Source organism: Dendrobates tinctorius, unplaced genomic scaffold, assembly GCF_039654945.1.
Source record: "Dendrobates tinctorius isolate UK_male_01 unplaced genomic scaffold, ASM3965494v1 ptg000020l, whole genome shotgun sequence".
Lineage (NCBI taxonomy): Eukaryota > Metazoa > Chordata > Amphibia > Anura > Dendrobatidae > Dendrobates > Dendrobates tinctorius.
In genome coordinates, this window is record NW_027361688.1 from 17735176 (window position 1) to 17756773 (window position 21598).

General features: G+C 43.7%; 1 protein-coding gene across 1 annotated transcript in view; it reads left to right on the plus strand.

The window, feature by feature from the left end:
- The window catches only part of LOC141083506 (tetraspanin-11-like), a 73372-nt gene that overhangs the window by 46541 nt on the left and 5233 nt on the right, over positions 1-21598 (plus strand). The window contains exons 4-7 of the mRNA XM_073567810.1: positions 15016-15090; positions 15608-15712; positions 16434-16595; positions 18374-18460. Coding sequence (XP_073423911.1) covers positions 15016-15090; positions 15608-15712; positions 16434-16595; positions 18374-18460 — 429 coding nt within the window. The remainder of the gene's footprint in view (positions 1-15015; positions 15091-15607; positions 15713-16433; positions 16596-18373; positions 18461-21598) is intronic.

Genomic DNA, 21598 nt, shown 5'->3' on the forward strand with positions numbered 1-21598 from the left:
GATACCATTTTGGGGTAGATACAATGTTTTGATTGCATTTGTTATTGCAATTGCAATTTGTTATTGCATTTTATTGCAATATTGCGACGACCAAAAAAACTTAATTCTGGCGTTTTGATTTTTTTCTCATTACGCCGTTTATTGATCGGAATCATTAACTTTATATTTTGATAGATCAGGTGATTCTGAACGCAGCGATACCAAATATGTGCATTTTTTATTGTTTTATTTTGAATAGGGCAAAAGGGGGGTGATTTATGTTTTTACATTTTTTTTTATATTTTTTAAACTTTATTTAAAAATGTTTACTTGCTTCAATAGTCCCCTTAAGAGACTTTGAAGCTGTGATCGTCTGATCATCTGTGCTACACATAGCAGGGCTTCAAGAGATTTACAGTGACATGCACGGGGTCTACTGCAGACCCCCAGCTATCACGACAACCCACAGCGCCCCACCATCACGTGACAGGGGCGCCGATGGGAGTGTTAAAAAATGCAAGTTAAATGCCGCTGAGATTGACAGAGGCATTTAATATGTTAACAGCCGCAGGTGGATCTCAAATCCACCCGTGGCTGTTAAAGGCGCATGACAACTGATCATACCAGCTGTCATGTGCAGGGAAAAACGCAGGCTCAATGCTGGAGCCTGCATCAGATGCAAGGAGACGACCTTGGATGTCCCTATACGTCAACGGTCAGACAGGTGTTAATGGATCCGTTCTCCATAGACTTCAGTGTTAAAAAAAAATGGATCCAGCTGAAATCAGTTTTTTATAAAATGGACAAAAAGTTATGAAACTGTCTAAAAGAAAAACTGTCAATCACAGAGCGGTTTTTATTATAATTCTTATATAAAGCTGCACCATTATTAATTGCAACGGGCAACAAAGAGAATTTATTTCGACAGTTTGGATCAGTCTTCGGCTGCACAGATACAGTATGTCCTGACAATGTGCATACATGAAAGGATGGGGTCGTGTGAGTGGTCAGACATAATCTGCACCCGCTGATCCCTTTTATCTTCCTTTTCTCTATCTCGGCACATCTTGGAACATTAGATTTCACCCATTCTATGTTATTTCAGACTAGTTCAAAGCCATCCACCCAGAAAATGAGAGAGGCACTGCTAGTCTTATAGAGAAAGTAGGGCATTCATTCTCAAAATAGTGCAGCACAGTTCTTAACCCCAACTAAAAACCACCGCACGTATTATTCCTCAGCATATGGCTCTAGGCATCTATCCACAAATAGCAGGTACAGTACAATTTGTTAGTACGATTTCAAGTTTCAGAAAAGTATCAGGGGATCCCCTTCCTATGTACATAGAACTCGCTTCAGAAAGTTCCAAACGTCTTCAGCAGCTTAAAGGGTTTGTGAATGGTGGATCCTATGTTTTGTACTCTCTCCATGCTTAGTGTGGCACATACAGTCACACAATGCAAAGATTGAGTCAACTTCTCCCCTTTTTATCTGGTTTCAGGTGTAAATTTTCATATTGCCAACAGCTGTTACTTGCCACAGGGGAGTTTGAACGAGCATCACATGCTTGAAACTGAAATAAAATTGTTTACCCACAATTTTCAAAAGATATCATCAATTTTCTATGGCTCATTTTGGGGGTGTTGAATGAGATTATGTCCAATTTGCCTTTTTTTCTCATTTTTTTTTTGTGTTGTTCCAAAACATACAAAGAAAGTAAGCATGTGTTTAACAAAACATGTGTGATTGTAATGATTTTCTGGGAGAAATACTTCATTTTCTGGAACAATTTTAAGGGTGCCAACACTTTTGGTCATGATTGCAGAAGTGAATCTGTTGGCAAGTTATTGCTTTTTAATGTGAGAGCAGCATAATGCAGGGAATGAGACCATGATTACAGTGATGTGTCACTTACTAGGGTACTGTAACATTGGCTATAGTCACTTCTCATGGACAAGCCATGAAGAAGGGAAGTCAAGAAGTCTGCGGTTAAATGCCAAGAGAGTACATGAAAGGCAAAGGAACAAGACAGAAGCGAAAACGAGTCACAGTCCGAGGTCAGAAGTCCAAAACAGTACTGGATCTAGACAAAGGGGCTAAGCAAACGAATAGTCAAAAGGCAAAGTCCGAGGTCACTCAGCAAAAGATCAGAGCAACAGAACACAGAAACTGAAGACGCACATACTGCCGAGCAAAGCTACGACTGGCAATGGTCTGACCATTGCCTGCCAGCTAAATAGCCAGGCAATCACCCTGAAAGGGTGACACATGGAGGAAGCCCAGTAGGCCCAACCTGTGATTGGACTTCTAGGCAATCCTTAAGTTGTATGGAGATAGCCCATCATGCCCCAGCCCCTGACAGGATGGCTAGACTATTCCTAATTAGCATGAGGATAGTCAGCATGCCCCAGTCCCTGATTGGGCGGCTGGGCTATCCCATTAACAATACTGACAGCCCAGCCCATCCTTTTGGGATGGCTGAGCTGTCACTCACGGCGTTCCTAGGACACAGTGATTAGCTGAATCGCGACAGCTGCTTTTTGCAGTTTCAATAAAGTCAGTCTTTTATCAGCATGCGATTATCACTAGAGGACTAGTTGTCTTGTGCAAAGTAGTCCTGCTGTTCTGTGTCACCCCGCCCACACCTCTGATTGGAAGCCTATGCACAATGTACACAGAAAGCTTCCAATCAATGTTGTGGGTGGGGTTATACAGAAGTCAGCATTCTAAGAGCTCATAGATCTGCAGCAGGTAAAACAGAGATTTTATGAAAATTACACTAAGCAGACTAGTAAGTGATACATCGCTGGAATCAGTGTATCTGTCCTTATGTAATACAGCTCTCAGATTATATAGCAAAAACCTAGTGATAGATTCTCTTTAAGGATTAGCAAATTGATTATAAATGAGTTTTAGCAAATCTGAATTTTTGGAAATTCGATTTGCGTGTAGGCCTGGCTGGTCACAATTTTGCTGCTTCATTTAGGCCAATCAGGCGTTAAAAATTGAGAGAAAATCAAACTCCTTCTAGCCCTCTCCATTACAGCTTCCTGCCAGTCCTCCGCTGGCTTCAAAGGCCCCCACTTCGCACCAGCGGCGGTCTCGTCACCAGCGCTACTGGCTTTGGTTAGACCTCGATGCACGTTCTGAGGTCACGACCTGCACCTTTCTACGTGAGTGTGGAGTTAAGATGAGCCAGAGGAGTATAATTTTTTTCATTGTTTTTTCTTCAACCCTTTCTCCGCCGTACTTCTTATTATGCTTTAGGTTTGGGATAGATTTTCTTAACAGCAATCAGGACTCGATTGTTTCTCTTCAACTAAATTGATGGGACTCTAATCTTCATTTGAGCAAATCTGCTGAAGTCAAATTTTGCCTAATCATGTCTCTGATGGTAATGAGACTGCTGAAAAGTCTTCTATGCATAGTATGTAGTATGGGGGTCTAGTATTAAACTTGGTAGCCAGTGTCCAGTGTGAAAATTCAGAAGCTAAATTGCCATAAAATCTTGATTTAAGCAATAGTTTCACATTTGAAAACAAGTGACAAGGAAGGAGAATACGATGATAGTTTTTTTATAGTCGCGTATTAGTTAGTATGAACCATTGTTTATGGGATTATGGGATCCCTGCAAGGTCTCCTCTGCCAGGAGCCCAGGATTTTCTATAGCCCAGTGGGACTAATTTGTGTAGGTTAACAAAGTGTTGATAAGATGTAAGTGGGCAGAAAGGGAATAAAAGGAATATTAACTCCTCGCTACGCTTTGTATTGTGCGCAAAACACATTTACAGGTAACATGGGGGCAAAGTCTGGAAAACAAAGGCGACTTTTATGCCACATATGGCTCCAGTACAAGTTCCTGTTGCTGAGATTAGTACCGTACATTGGTTTTATTCATTAGAAACATAGGTTAACAAAATACCTGAACTCTCCATAGATAAAGTCACACTAATTACATGTTTTGTTACTGGGTTGAATAAAAAGCCTTAAGAATATTGTAATCCGTCAATATTGAAATCCTTAAAGGGGTGGTCCGAAACTTACATTTATTTTAATCCTAAATGCGTATCTATTTAATGTCATAATCTAATCTCTTTTCTAATATACATTGATTAAAAAAGTCCCTATCGTTCCCTCACTACTCTATCCAATGTGACAGCGATGGAGGGGAGATACGCATGATGGCGTCAGAGATGTAAAACCGGAATCGTTTCCTCCAGCACACTAGGTGTTGGGTCGGTTTATTGAAAGTTATATTATGAGCTGGTTTTAGTGGACATTCATAGAGCGGGAGGGAGGGGTCCACCGCATCTCCACATGCAGAGTCCTGACAGGACCTGTGTGATGTCAGGATCATGTGATCAGTCACATGATGGAAAGTCACATGGTCTGGCTTTAAATAGCTGAACTCCAGGGTTAGTCTGGGCTGTTGGAAGCCTGGAAAGGAAGACTCCAGGAAAGTGCTTGTGCACAAAGTGCTTGTTCAGGGACACTGTGAACCCTGAATGGGCTGACCCCCACTAATGCAAGGACTGCACGAAGTGCTACCGTTTTGTTTTCCGGTTTTGCCCAGAGGGCTGTATTTTCTTTACCACACCTTGGTTTATGCCGTACTAATAAACCAAGTGCATCCTTAAAAGTGCAGTGTTCTATTTACTACCTACGTGTGCAGCCGAGTGAGCCGTTCTACCACACCAACTACTGTTTTTGCTTACTACTTCATGTTTAATGACGCTTTGTTTGAGAATCCCAGTGCAGTCTCTGCCCCCACCCTGAAATGAAGGATTGTCAGTGATGTCCGTTTCGCCGCTGGATTAGTCCCTGCTCTACTATGCGTTTGTCGGTTGTCAATTCAGATGTATGCTCACTAGGATCTTGTCACTGTGCAATATTCACAGTGACAGTGCGCTCCCTCACTGGCGCTGATGAGAAGTGATGCGCTGACCAGAAAGTGCACTGTCATTGTGCATTGTAAAAATAAAACCTGATGTGCAGGAAAAGCAGAGAGCAGCACCACCCCCATGGCTGTTCTCTGCTCGATCGTTCTCTCCTTACAATGCACCCTTACAGTGCCTTCTCTTGCAGGCTTGTCACATCTCATCAGAGCTGGCGAGGGAGTGCACTGTCACTGTGCATATTGCACAGTGACAAGATCCGACTGAGCATACGTCGGAATTGACTTATTCTTAGTAGAGCAGGGATTAGTCCAGCCCCTGAAACGGACGTCAATAGCCCAGCCACAGGAGACATAGGCTGTGACAGTGACTGCCCCCTGATGATGACTCATTTGAGTATCCCATCATACAGTTGTGGCCAAAAGTATTGACACCCCTGCAATTCTGTCAGATAATACTCAGTTTCTGCCTGAAAATGATTGCAAACACTAATTCTTTTGTATTATTATCTTCATTTAATTTGTCTTAAATGAAAAAACACAAAAAGAATTGTCCTAAAGCCAAATTGGATATAATTCTACACCAAACATAAAAAAGAGGGTGGACAAAAGTATTGGCACTGTTCGAAAAATCATGTGATGCTTCTCTAATTTGTGTAATTAACAGCACCTGTAACTTACCTGTGGCACCTAACAGGTGTTGGCAATAACTAAATCACACTTGCAGCCAGTTGACATGGATTAAAGTTGACTCAACCTCTGTCCAGTGTCCTTGTGTGTACCACATTGAGCATGGAGAAAAGAAAGAAGACCAAAGAACTGTCTGAGGACTTGAGAAACCAAATTGTGAGGAAGCATGAGCAATCTCAAGGCTACAAGTCCATCTCCAAAGACCTGAATGTTCCTGTGTCTACCGTGCGCAGTGTCATCAAGAAGTTTAAAGCCCATGGCACTGTGACTAACCTCCCTAGATGTGGACGGAAGAGAAAAATTGACAAGAGATTTCAACGCAAGATTGTGCGGATGTTAGATAAAGAACCTCGACTAACATCCAAACAAGTTCAAGCTGCCCTGCAGTCCGAGGGTACAACAGTGTCAACCCGTACTATCCATCGGCGTCTGAATGAAAAGGGACTGTATGGTAGGAGACCCAGGAAGACCCCACTTCTTACCCCGAGACATAAAAAAGCCAGGCTGGAGTTTGCCAAAACTTACCTGAAAAAGCCTAAAACGTTTTGGAAGAATGTTGTCTGGTCAGATGAGACAAAAGTAGAGCTTTTTGGGCAAAGGCATCAACATAGAGTTTACAGGAGAAAAAAAGAGGCATTCAAAGAAAAAAACATGGTCCCTACAGTCAAACATAGTGGAGGTTCCCTGATGTTTTGGGGTTGCTTTGCTGCCTCTGGCACTGGACTGCTTGACTGTGTGCATGGCATTATGAAGTCAGAAGACTACCAACAAATTTTGCAGCATAATGTTGGGCCCAGTGTGAGAAATCTGGGTCTCCCTCAGAGGTCATGGGTCTTCCAGCAGGACAATGACCCAAAACACACTTCAAAAAGCACTAGAAAATGGTTTGAGAGAAAGCACTGGAGACTTCTAAGGTGGCCAGCAATGAGTCCAGACCTGAATCCCATAGAACACCTGTGGAGAGATCTAAAAATGGCAGTTTGGAGAAGGCACCCTTCAAATATCAGGGACCTGGAGCAGTTTGCCAAAGAAGAATGGTCTAAAATTCCAGCAGAGCATTGTAAGAAACTCATTGATGGTTACCCGAAGCGGTTGGTCGCAGTTATTTTGGCTAAAGGTTGTGCAACCAAGTATTAGGCTGAGGGTGCCAATACTTTTGTCTGGCCCATTTTTGGAGTTTTGTGTGAAATGATCAATGTTTTGCTTTTTGCTGCATTCTCTTTTGTGTTTTTTCATTTAAGACAAATTAAATGAAGATAATAATACCAAAGAATTTGTGTTTGCAATCATTTTCAGGAAGAAACTGAGTATTATCTGACAGAATTGCAGGGGTGTCAATACTTTTGGCCACAACTGTATATGCGTATTGCTGTTGCTGATGCTTTTGAATTTGGGTCAGGTTAACCACGTCGGGTACATGCATTGCAGTCTGTACTCCGACCTTAAAACTCGCAACACAAACAGGTGAAACATCAGAGGCAGCTGTGGCTGCACAGCAATAGGATGAGCAGAGCTGGAGCCACTGAAACTGCTGAAGCAGAGTTGAAGCAACAGCAACTGATGAAGCAGAGGAGTAATCTAGAAGAAAGTAGGATAGTTAAGCTGAGTTTGCAGCAGAATCCAATATGGGGTTATATAGGGAGATATAGATTTAGCAAGGTAACACAGCTTACTCAAAAGCAGAGCTGAATTTGTCACAGAGTCCAGACAAAACTGGCGCACAGCTATAGCAGAGTTTACACAGTAGCAGAGCTGTGTTTGCCAGAGAGTTCTAATGCAAAACTGGCAGAGAGGTATAAACCACAGAAGAAACAAGGATGCCAACCACTCAAATTCTCAGGAGAAATCTCGCCATCTGAGCCAGGTTAAGTGATGTCAAAGGAGCGCAATGGCAACCTGGTGCACAGAAGAAGCAAGCACATTCGTTGGCGTTGCTCAGCACTAGATCCAAGGCAGATGAATGACAAGGAGATACAGATATGATGCTGAATGGAGTATAAGCATGGGTTAAAAAATATTTGCCATTTTTGAATCATGTTTATCCCAAGAAAATAAAATTCTTCTTTCCCACTATCTTATGAGCCCCATAAACAGAGGTCGTGGGTTTCAAGGTCCAATTTCCTGGCGATGAAAAGAGATATTCTCCATAGATCTCTGCTGTCTAATCAAAGATGTGCTGCTATGTTTGGGCTGACCCAAGGGGGCGCTGTAGCAAGATCCAACATCAGTCACAACACAGAGTATTCCGCTAATCCCAAAGCTTAGTATACGCCGCTAATTCAGTCGCTGCTGCTTATATTGCTTTACAACTCATCCACTGAGACGGCGACATGATTTATCACCGCCGAATAAAGTGTCTCTGACAACAAAACGGAATATTAATTGATTTTCTAATTACTCAAAACAAAAATGAGTGACAATAATATCTCTAAATTGAACTTCTGATTATGTTACATAAAATACACATTAAAGGGAACACTGATTCCCCGGGAGTGTAAACTTACTGAAAACTTTAATAATCTCTCCTTCCTAATCTCATAGAGTCCTATCAAGGGGCCCGTTCCCCAGACAAAGAGCCATCTGTTTTTGGAAGCTTCTAATATTGGAAGTCGTTCTGGGGGACAAGCAATACTTCTGCAGAAATTAACATATTAAAATAATAAAAAATAAAAGCAGTTACAAAATCAAATTTAGAAAAATCTTTTCTTTTTCATCATTTGCATAGGATTGTCCCAATTTTTTTTAACTATAGGTTAAGTATTTGGTGTTCGGCATGGAAGACCCTTCATGGGGGCAAATGCAGAATTTTTAAAGGCTTTTTTTCCCCAAATCTATTAGGGCTTATTGCAACCAATGGGATAATAATATTTGGGTCCAGATGAAAATCATCACATAGTGATGATGTTGCACAGAGAACCGGTCATTGCAACGGAGGCTATAAAGGCTGGATGGCAGCTGGAGCAATGGAGGCTGAAGTAGCAGAATAGTGGAACAGCAGAGCTGGATATGACTGGACTAGACATGACTCGAGTCGCACCCGTGGGGAAAAGGGCCTGACAATGTAGCAGAGCTAGGTTTGTTAGGACACGTACTTGTGATGTAGCAAAATTCTTCAGTATGACAGAGTGGTAACGTAGCAGAGCCCAGTGACATCCAGGCGCTTCTCAAAAAATTAGAATATCATCAAAAAGTTAATTTATTTCAGTTTTTCAATACAAAAAGTGACTCTCCTATATTCTATAGAGTCATTACACACAGAGTGATCTATTTCCCGTGTTTATTCCTGTTAATGTTGATGATTATGGCTTACAGCCAATGAAAACCCAAAAGTGATTATCTCAGTAAATTAGAATACTTTATAACACCAGCAGAGTTCAGTGATGTAGCACAGCTGGGTTTCTATACACATTAGATCAGACCCGGGCAAACTGTGGCCCACAGGCCACATCCGGCCCTCTGTCTGTTCCAGTCCAGCCTGCAGTCTGAGACAACCAAAGGGTTGAAACAGTGGCCCATGGGATGCACCATACCCTCACCCATCCGCTGCCCACCCGGCGCCTGCTGTCACTACTATCTGCATTCTCACAGAGGTGAATACATTGGTGGAGGATGTGACCACCAGCTCCATTTTCCACCAATCCAGCGTGTGAGACAGCTGACGCGATGATGTCATTTCATCGTGCTGCTGATGAGACTCAGTGCACTGGAGACCGGGACAAAGTGGCGGGGAAACGGGAGTGAGGTGAGTATATGTTGTTGTTTTTTTTAATGTGTATGGGATATTTGCATGTATATACAGTAGATATGGGGCTCACATTGTATATAGCATGTATATAAGATGTGGGGCTCACATTGTATATAGGAGGCTATGTGAAGCTCATGCTTTATATAGGAGGCTATGTGGGGCTCACACTTTATATATGGTGGTTATGTGGGGCTCACACTGCATATAGAAGGCTATGTTGGGGCGCAAACTGTATATAGGAGTTTATGTGGGGGCTCATTCTGTATATAAGAGGCTATGTGAGGGCTCATACTGTATATAGGAGGCTATGTGAGGGCTCATACTGTATATAGGAGGCTATGTGAGGGCTCATATTGTATATAGGAGGCTATGTGGGGGCTCATTCTGTATATAGGAGGCTATGTGAGGGTTCATTCTGTATATAGGAGGCTATGTGGGGGGCTCATACTGTATATAGGAGGCTATGTGAGGGCTCATACTGTATATAGGAGGCTATGTGAGGGCTCATACTGTATATAGGAGGCTATGTGAGGGCTCATACTGTATATAGGAGGCTATGTGGGGGTTCATTCTGTATATAGGAGGCTATGTGGGGGCTCATACTGTATATAGGAGGCTATGTGAGGGCTCATTCTGTATATAGGAGGCTATGTGGGGGTTCATTCTGTATATAGGAGGCTATGTGGGGGCTCATACTGTATATAGGAGGCTATGTGAGGGCTCGTACTGTATATAGGAGGCTATGTGAGGGCTCGTACTGTGTACAGGAGGCTATGTGGGGGCTCATACTGTATATAGGAGGCTATGTGAGGGCTCGTACTGTGTATAGGAGGCTATGTGGGGGCTCGTACTGTATATAGGAGGCTATGTGGGGGCTCATACTGTATATAGGAGGCTATGAGAGGGCTCACACTGTATATAGGAGGCTATGTGATGGCTCGTACTGTATCTAGGAGGCTATGCAGGGCTTGTACTGTATATAGGAGTCTATGTGAGGGCTCATACTATATATAGGAGGTTATGTGGGGCTCATATTGTACATAGGCGGATATGTAGAAGCTTATACTGTACATATGAGGCTATGTGGGGGCTCATACTGTACATATTTCAGCCTATTGGTTCAGCCATCCACAACAGTCACGGTTTTCACGTGCCTTTCGGGAATATTAATTGCCCACCCCTGCATTAGACTATTGGATGATCCAACCTAAATCAGTGGGTTCGGATGACTTTTGTCTGATGTGTATGGGACTTTTGCTTCCAGGATCCCTCAGAGATAACAGCTAATTGCAGACGCACATAACTGTATCCGGGAACACTTGCAACGAAAAATTTTTACAAACGTGCAAGAAATATAATCCAGATTCAGCTGCAAGATTTCAGCAAAAGATGCTGACGAATGAACAGTCAATGAAAGATGGAATAAACAAATGTTTTCAAACTTTTTTGGCTATGCCTTATAGGGCCTTGGGCACAACCCCATTGCATCCCCCCCAATACTTGGGCACAACCCCATAGTATCACCATCAAATACTGTACAGGTATTAATCCATATGCCAACAAGTTATACAAAATTTTACTTTTTAAAAATATATATATTTTTTTATTTTTTAGTAGCATATGAATTTTATTTTTATAAATAATCTAATACTAAACAAAAAGAAATAAAACAACAAGACACATACAAAGGATATAATTCCGATTCCGGGTTTCATGTTGTCAGTCTGAGTACAGTTACTTTTTATTGAAGATTTCTACACAGAATTTCATTTCTTGATTATCCATGCACATATTGTGCTAAATATATCACCGGCGGCAGCACTTTTATCCCTGCAGGAGGCTCGGCAATAAATCTGTTCTTTGCTTCTTTGAAGGTGAGTCCTACTGTTAAAATCTGATCCCACTCATTTTCTTGCCGGGATTCCAAGAATTCCTTTTCTTTTTTTTTTATTTCTTAGGAGATGTCAAATGCGCACGGCAATAAAACCCCACAGAAATCAAATCTCTTAATTTTCCATTATTAGTTTTGATTTATGCATTTGCAGAACCTCTGGTTAAGACTATAAAACTCTGACATGGGAGGAATCTCATCCAGTAATTAAATATGTTCCGTTCTTCATCATATATTTAACAGTAATTAGTACTTTTTTTTTTTTTAGTTTGAAGCTATATTCATATCAAGAGCTGAATTCAAAATTCTGATAATTAGGAACACAAACCTTAAGGCATCCCCTGCTGGTTCAGGGTCTAAATGGAGCACATTCTGCTGTGGTTATGAGGTGGAACCCGGTGGTGCAACAAGAGCCTGATGGGCCTGGATGCAAAATTTGACACCCTCGTCATGTTGGCCAGATGTATGGGCCCTTGTAGTGTTATAAATCCTATGGGCATCCTTGGAAGGACATCCAACCGAAATAGAAACTGTCGCTGGCAGGCCTACCTTCCGCACGGGCCTGGTCGTGGGTGCGACCACGATCGAAACACCCCTTTACATTTCCCAGGGTTTTTCTGAATATATTCTGTACTTTCTACAGATATTGGGGTAACTTTTTTAAAGGGTTAACCAGGACTTCCAACACCGCTCAAACCCACTGATTAGTGGGTGACTGAATGTTCACAATATACTGAGCTATAACGGCACGGCTCCATACATTGTGTAGAGGCCATTTCTTTCTCCCTGACCATATCACTCTACCCTGGTTACTCCTCTCTCTCTACAATCATACACAACCTTGGAAAATTGCCTTATATGTTAATTCCTGCTCGTGTGATCTCCCCTCTGTGATAACTTGGATGCTTTACTCCCTCTCCACACTCTGATCTGCCTTATACAGTCTCCTACTCCCTACTAGTGTCTACACACACTAGAAGTAGGGAGGGGAAAAGCAGAGACAGTAAATCATGTCATCCCTGGCAGGAACACTGTACTTTTACATCTATGTCGGAAGCAGCAGCACAGCCAACTATGTGAATGAGTTCTACAGATTCCAACGCAGCAAAATAGTTGGAAATGTTTCATCAAAACTACTTAGGAATGTGCTTAAATATGCAATTAGGAGCCAAAAAAATGGAAAGAAATGTATTGTAAAGGTCCACATAGCCTTTAAGGGGGTTGTCCACTACTCTGACAACACCTTCTCAATTACCTTATTGCCCCCCTCCCTTGAATCCAGAGGAAGCCAGAGACCTGCTATGAATTTGTACAGTGTGTAAATCCAGCATGCAAGTTGCTGGACCCCCACCCATCAGATATTGATGATCTATCCTACAGTTAGGTAATCTATAAAGAATTCCTGGATGACCCATTACAAGGCTATGGACATCTTTGATAAGAAAAAAAAAGTGGTTACCTTGTGTTAAAAAGTTTCAAGCAATCTTTATTCCTTCTCCCTGGCCCTTACGCTCTACCCTGGGTACTCCTCTTTGTAATTATACACAGCCTATGTAATATCTTACAAAAATTTCCCTGAATGTTGATTCCTGGCCTTTGAGATCTGCCCTCCCTGATAACTTGGATTCTTTACTCCCTCTCCACACTCTGATCTGCCTTATACCGTCTTCTTCTCCCTACTGGCATCTACCAACCTTAACAGAAGGGAGGGGTAACGCAGAGACAGCAGATTAAGTCATCCCTGACAGTAACACTGTGCTCTTAGATCTGTCAGAAGCAGCAGCGCAGTCAGCTATGTGAAGGAGTTGCACAAACTCTACAGCAAGTTGTAAACTTGATACCATGAACTCGCTGCCCGTAAGTTAAGACATTACAAAGTTGTATTTTTTTGCATGTTGTCCCAACAGAATGCTTATTGAAGGGTTTTTTCACTTTAAGAAAAGCGGGCCCCGAATGCTCTTACACCGGAGTATAAAAACATAGAGACCGGAAAAGTGGAAGAGATCCGGCGATGGACCCAGGGATGTAGAAAAGAAAAAGAAAAGAAATGTGGTTCAGCTTTGAGACTGTTTTTAGTATTGCAGCTTTGACACAAAAAATTGGTCTCAACTGCAGTACCCTACTCCACCTATGATCAAAGGAGGCGCTAGTGATTTTAGAAAATGGACTAATATAACAAACAGAGGGATTTTTGGGCCCCTTCAGACACAAGAGACCTGTGATTTACTACCTCCGCACCCCCTAGGCCTACACCCCAGGATACAGTACATGCCTATTCTTGCCAATGAAGTTAATATCATGACAGATTCTGCTTCTTGCTTTGAAGTGGGCTATATATTATAATCACAGCCGATCTGCAGTGCGGGGAATATATCACAACCCGCACACATGATGTTGGTCTGATACTTCTGCATAGATATCGACAGGAATTTGTGCGCCGCACGTCATCTAGAAGAGAAGATAATGTGCTGCTCATGACATCTCTGATCTGCACCATCTGTCCCACTGCCGGATACGACTAACTGCTAAATATATGGAGAGTTTAGAAAATCAGTTTCGAAAATGGAAATAGTTGGAAGGATTCCAAAGGAAAGTCTAACCCTATCCCACAAATCAGGACGAGGACATTTTTCTATCACGTAAATAATTGTACGAATGATTCTGTATAGTCTTAGTCTCATTCAAATTAAAGAAACTCTCCTCCTCTTCCTCCTGCTCCTCTTCCTCCTCCTCCTCCCATCCAAGTGTTATCTTCTTCTTAATATATTGCAATCATCATATTATACAGCACTGTGTACTTACAATTGCTCATTTTGCCTTTCTACCCAGATAATTCTTCTCCATCAAGAATTGACATAGGGACATAGAATTGTAGTTCTAATGATGACTCACGCAAGGGGGAAAAAAGACTTCCTGTTTCTACATAGAGATTAGAAGGATTCAGCTAGTCAGTTTTTAATCGCGAGATGTCAGAGACTTGATGGAAAAGAGAAGAATTAGCTGGGTAGAAGGGAAAAACGAGCAATTGTAAGTACACAGCGCTGTATTATATGATGACTGCAATATAATAAGAGGATAAAAACTTTGATGGGAGGAGGGCTTCTTTAAAGGGGTTGTCCTGCGGAAAAAAAGTTATCACCTATCCACAGGATAAGTTGCCGATAGGTTGGTGGCCTGCACCGATCGGCAGATCAGGGTGACTCATCCCCAAATGATGATCTTTTATCTCTTGGTATGACAGGTCTCTGCTCCATTCATTCTCTATGGGGCTGCCATAAAATGCCGAGCGGGGAACGAATATAGTGCTGGATGAGCATGTGCGCTGCAGCTCCATTCTAAAAAGTCCCCCATCCTGCCGATCAGTGCAGGTCCCAGGATTTGGACCTCCATCGATCCACTTGTTTTCACAAGACAACCTCTTTATTCTAGTCCACAAGTTGGTGTGAGACTTTGGATGTGAATCTACAATTCTGAATACATAAAGAAATTGCGTTTAAAGGGGTTGTCCCAAACTATTAGATTGGTGGGATCCCGACACCCAACACTACCACTAACCAGAATACGCATCCAGAACACCCAAGCTCCACACAATGTCTAGGGGCCGCTCTTGGCTAATTACATCTCAGGCCCTATTAATGTGAATGGGAGCAGAGCTGCAGTGCTTGAGAATAGCACCACCTGCTGGTCATAGAGAAAAGCTAACTGTTTCTGTTCCGTCTCATATTCCACATAGCTGATGGAGAGGTAACGGATACGAATGAGGAATACCAAGCGGAAATCCCATGTAATGGTGCCGATTGTTTCCTTTTCTTGCAGTATTTGGCTATCCTGATCTCGGTCTATACAGCAGAACTTGCGGCTGGCGTCCTCTCCTATATGTACCACGAGACAGTAAGTACCGGAATTGTTATTATAGTCAAAACCAGAAGACAGGAGGAACTTCTGAGGGACCCAGGTCCTGACTACTATTACCACCATAGGGTCGGCCGAAGACAGCCATGCACAAATGAAGCTGTGTCAGGGCTGTTGCCCCTCATCAGTGCAAAGACACTCGGTTAGCTCCCGCTCATCACTAGTGGCCACCATTATTTTCCAGCACTGTCTTAGCTCTCCTGGGCATGGAGGTCACTAGAGCGTCACAGGTGGCCACTGGCATCCTCTTCCACTCCTCCATGATGAGCTGGTGGTTGTCAGAGACCTTGCTCTCCTCCACCTTCCATTTGAGGACGTCCCCCAGATGCTCTGTAGGGTTCGGGTCTGGAGACATGCTTGGTCAGCACCTTTGCCCTCAGTTTCTTTAGCAAGGCAGTGCGTTAATAAAAATTCATATAAAGAAAATAGATTTAAAAAAAACTACATTAAAACCGCCATATACTGCAAAATAAACTTCATAATTTTCTATGAATAGATAAGTGAAGAACTTAAAGAAAGTCTTAACGAAACCATCGTGCACCACTACGGACTACCAGGGATGGAAGACTTGACTTATGCCATTAATCACCTACAGCAGGATGTAAGTTTTTCTATGATACTGATGTATTGGGGCCCCTCAGTCACCAGGGTCCAGATGGGACTATTTTTTCTGTGCCCCCAATAGCTGTGCCGAGCCCCTATATCTTCCTTTCTCATTGCAGATCTAGTTACTTGCAGTTTTTTATGTGATTTCTTGGTAGACTTGTGCTTATAGTAAGTAGTAACCAATGTAAGTGAGCAGAGCTGCAGTATAAAGCATGGGGGGGGGGGCAAAACAACAGCTGATGTGTCTACCTGTGAATTTTAGTTTATCTCAGTGTCCTATTATACCAGTCATCCTCAATCTGGTTATGGTGGGACTTGTAGTTCTGGAGAAGCAGGTGAACCACAAGTTCCAGATCTTGACTTTATGCAATGCCGTAATTTCATCATTAGTCAAAGCTCTGGAAAAGTATAGAAAGAATCAGTCATGGCAGGCGTATCAATACTAAAGGATTCTAACAATACCTTTACAGCTGTTTTCAACTTTCTCTTATTTTTAGCTCATTTTTGCTAAATGGAAACCATCAGCAAGCAGGTCTGATGTTGTGATAGGTTCTGTTTTTAATAAGTAGTGTCGGAATGCATCAAATCGCAGGGCTTGCAAGTATTGACGCACGAGAGTAGTGGCAGATCCATCGTCAGCAGCTTGCTGACGGTTTCCAGGGTTAGTGGTCTTTTGAAATGTAGCTGGTCTTTTTTTTTCCCCCTGTACATTGCAGTTTAGGTGTTGCGGCAGCGAAAGTTATGAAGACTGGAGTTACAGTTTTTACATCAGTACAGCAGTGTATAGCGGTCATAGAAAAGTGCCAGACAGCTGCTGCAAAACTGTGACGATAGCCTGTGGGGAACGGGACCACCCCTCCAACATATATAAAGTGGAGGTAAGAGATAATGTATGGCTTCTATCCTAATATTGGGCAATGCCAGGGCTGGTTGGCATTGGTGGCCTGGGTTGTTTCGCAGCATCCCCAAAACTAGTCAGACCCCAGGTCAGTGGGGAGCGTCACATGCAGATGTCCCAATGTCTAAAAGTAGAAATTAAATTAGAGGGATATAGATTATCTCGCCACACAGCATGATGCCCCCACAGTGCCAACCATATATTGTATTATGCCCTCACAGCAAGATGCCCCCAAAACGCAGCATGATGCCCCCACAGTGCCCACCATATATTGTATTATGCCCTCACAGCAAGATGCCCCCAAAACACAGCATGATGCCCCCAAAACACAGTATGATGCCCCCACAGTGCCCACCATATATTGTATTATGCCCTCACAGCATGATGCCCCCAAAACACAGTATGATGCCCCCACAGTACATTCCTCGACAGAATAAGCCATTACAATCGCGCATACACTATGATGCCACTAGTGTCACCCAGACACATCATGAGGCCCCCACAGACCCCCTTCATACATTATGAAGTCACCAACCATATGATGCCTCAAATATCTCCTCAAACACTGTGTGATGTCTCCCCCAACACAGTATGATGACCCCCACTTTTCCCACATAATAGTATGATGTCCCCACAGCCCCCTACATATATAATGAAGCTTCCGCACATTATGATACCCCAAACGTTTCTCCCCACACAGTACGCTGCCCCATAGATCTCCTCAATACATTATGAAGCCCCCAATATCTCCCCCAAAACAATATGATGCCCCCAGTGTCCCCAACACACAGTGTCATACCCCACCACCCCCTATATATTATTAAGCCCCCACACATTAGGATACTCGACGTGTGTGTCCCCACACTGTGCATGATGCTCCCACAGACACTATAATGCCCCTAATATCCCCCACAACACAGTATGATGCCCCCAGTGTTCCCAACACACAGTGTCATACCCCCCACCACTCCCTACATATATTCATAAGCCCCCACACATGAGGATACCTCACATGTCTCTCCCCACACTGTGCATGATTCCCCCACAGTCCCCACACACAGTATGATGCCCCCAATATCTGCCCCAACACAGTGTGATGCCCCCAGTGTCTCCAACATGCAGTATCATACCACAACACCACCTGCATATATTTTAAGCCCCCACACATGAGGATGCCCCACATGTCTCTCCCCACACTGGGCATGATTCCCCCACAGTCCACACATGCAGTGTGATGGCCCCACAGTCTCCTCACACAATAAGGTGCCTCTACAGTATCCCCCCAATCAGAATGGTGTCCCCAGTGTCTCGCCCATACAAAGTATGATGCCCCCGCACAATCACTCCATTTGCAGTCACCTGACCTGACAGTCCTTCAGCACATGTATGGCCACCATTCTTTTAGGTGTTTTCAATTGGGGGCCAGGTGAGGCGTGGGTAACAGAGGATGGGGGTCCTGCCAACTTCTAAAACCAGGGGCCTATACCAAAAGTTGGGATCTCAAAGCCTTAGTGAAACATATCCTAGACAGATTTTTTGGCCAGAGTCTTGATGTCCGACCTGTAATTAAACATCTCTTGATTGGTGAGGACCACCTAAAATGAGACATTTAGGTGCAGGTTGCACCCGTGGCGTGTCACACCACTGTTCTGCCAATATATGACCATATGACAGATAATTGTGCCCGTCATAAATAACCATCAATCCCGTAACTCCATATTATCCAAACCCGTCTGACATTGTCCCTTCTCATTTCAGGGAGGATGTATTACCGTACTGCAAGAGTTTATACAGGAGCATCTTCTAATCATCGGAGCAGTTTCTGTAGGCATCGCCTGCTTTCAGGTAGAGCACATTCAGGGACTTGATTCAGGTGTTTGTCAGCAATTATTTCCGCTACAGAGCTCCATTCCTGAGGTCAAGTAAAGGAAGCGGCTACAAAGGACATTTACAACATCAGAAACTCAGGCAGCACAATTTACTGCTTTCAGGTTTAAATAATAAAGAATTGCACTGTCAGAAGCTGCCACTAGGGGGAGCTTCAGAGCACACTGTTCGTGCATTATGCTTAGCGGGGGGCCCTGGTGCAAAATTTGGACCTGGGCCCCCACCTATATGTTGGCCAGATATACTAACCCTTGTAGCGTTCTAAATCGTAGAATTACATTATCTAATGTAATAATGTTTCCCAACCTGCACTAATGTCAACCATCCTGGGCCCCTTCCTGGTATAATGTCCTCCATCCTGGGCACCTTTTGGTAATAATATATAATGTTCTCCATCCTGTACTAATGTTACCCATCCTAAGCCCTTTCCTGGTATAATGTCCCCCATCCTGGGCCCCTTCCTGGTATAATGTCCTCTATCCTATGCACCTTCCGGTAATAATATATAATGTTCCCCATCCTGTAATAATGTTACACATCCTGGGCCCCTTCCTGGTATAATGTCCTTCATCCTGAGCACCTTCTAGTAGCAATGTCCCCCATTCTCTGTACCTTTAGCTAATATTGTCCCCCATCCTAGGCCCTTTCCTGGTATAATGTCCTCCATCCTGGGCCCCTTCCTGGTATTATGTCCTCCATCCTGGGCCCCTTCCTGGTATAATGTCCTCCATCCTGGGCCCCTTCCTGGTATTATGTCCTCCATCCTGGGCACCTTCCTGGTATAATTTCCTCCATCCTGGGTACCTACCTGGTATAATGTCCTCCATCCTGGGCCCCTTCCTGGTATAATGTCCTCCATCCTGGGCACCGTCCTGGTATAATGTCCTCCATCCTGGGCCCCTTCCTGGTATAATGTCCTCCAACTTGGGCACCTTCCTGGTATAATGTCTTCCATCCTGGGACCCTTCCTGGTATAATGTCCTCCATCCTGGGCACCTTCCAGGTATAATGTCCTTCAACCTGGGCCCCATCTGGTAATAATGTCCCCCATTCTGTGTACTTTTCAATAAACAATGTCCCCCATCGTGGGCCCCTTTAAGTAATGTCCGCCATCGTGGGCCCCTTACTAGTGTAATGTCCTCCATCCTAGGCACCTTCCTGGTATAATGTCCCCCATCCTGGGCACCTTCCTGGTATAATGTCCTCCATCCTGGGCACCTTCCTAGCATAACGTCCTTCATCCTAGGCCCCTTCCTGGTATAATGTCCTCCATCCTGGCCACCTTCCTGGTAAAATGTCCTTCATCCTGGGCTCTTGCCTGGTATAATGTCCTTCATCCTGGGACCCTTCCTGGTATAATGTCCTCCATCCTGGGCACCTTCCTGGTATAAAGTCCTCCATCCTGGGCACCTTCCTGGTATAATGTCCTTCATCCTGAGCCCCTTCCTGGTATAATGCCCCACATCCTGGGCACCGTCCTGGTATAATGTCCCCCATCCTGGGCACCTTCCTGGTATAATGTCCTCCATCCTGGGCACCTTCCTAGCATAATGTCCTTCATCCTAGGCCCCTTCCTGGTATAATGTCCTCCATCCTGGCCACCTTCCTGGTAAAATGTCCTTCATCCTGGGCTCTTGCCTGGTATAATGTCCTTCATCCTGGGACCCTTCCTGGTATAATGTCCTCCATCCTGGGCACCTTCCTGGTATAAAGTCCTCCATCCTGGGCACCTTCCTGGTATAATGTCCTTCATCCTGAGCCCCTTCCTGGTATAATGACCCACATCCTGGGCACCGTCCTGGTATAATGTCCGTCATCCTGGGCACCTTCCTGGTATAATGTCTTCTCTTCTGGGCACCTTCCTGGTATAATGTCCTTCATCCTGGGCACCTTCCTGGTATAATGTCTTCTATTCTGGGCACCTTCCTGGTATAATGTCCTTCATCCTGGGCCCTTTCCTGGTATAGTGTCCTTCATCCTGGGCACCTTCCGGTAATAATGTCCTTCATCCTGTGCCCCTTCCTGGTATAATGTACTCCATCCTGGGCCCCTTCCTGGTATAATGTCGTTCATCCTGGGCCCCTTTCTGGTATAATGTCCTCCATCCTGGGCACCTTCCTGATATAATGTCCTTCATCCTGAGCCCCTTCCTGGTATAATGTCCTTCATTCTGGGCACCTTCTTGGTATAATGTCTTCCATTCTGGGCACCTTCCTGGTATAATGTCTTTCATCCTGGGCCCCTTCTTGGTATAATGTCCTCCATCCTGGGCACCTTCCTGGTATAATGTCCTTCATCCTGGGCACCTTCCTGGTATAATGTCCTCCATCCTGGGCACCATCCGGTAATAATGTCCCCCATCCTGTGCCCCTTCCAGTAATAATGTCCCCCATTCTGGCCCCCTTCCTACTATTATGTCCCTATCATTAGCCCCTTCCTGTCATAATGTTCCTATTTTTGCCCGGATTTCTCTGCGCCGCAATACATTTCTGCTGAAAGTGCATGCAACTGAAATAAGTGTTTTTGGGCCCCCCTTTTGCACAGGCCAGGTTGTGGTCGCACCCTCTCAGACCACGAACGTTACACCCCTGATGCATAGTAATACCACAGTATGCAGTATGTTCTATGCTCCCTCTAGTGGTATCAGGTGGCAGACACAATTTTTTTTATTTTATTGCCATTTTTACGCAGAGGATAAAGATATTTGAAGAAATTAATTGTCACATTACAACCAATTTGTTAGAGAATTAAATTAACCCCTTTATGACCCAGCCATTTTTTTTCCCATTTTTTTGACCTTTTATCTTTTTTTAGATTATTTGAGTTTTTTTTTTTCCAGTCGACATAGCAATATGATGGTGTGTTTTATCACTTTACCATCTAATGCGCTAAATCTACTGTATGTAGAAGTTTTATTGGACATTGTATAGATGGGGAGGAGGTGAGCTGTGACATTAACCTTTGTGAATGGTGGATTCTATGCTATCTAATGTATATAGAGGTGTTATCAGTCATTGTACAGGAGGAGGAGGTGAGCTGTGATATCACCTATTGTAAATGATGGATCCTGTGTTATCTACTGTATATAGAGGTGTT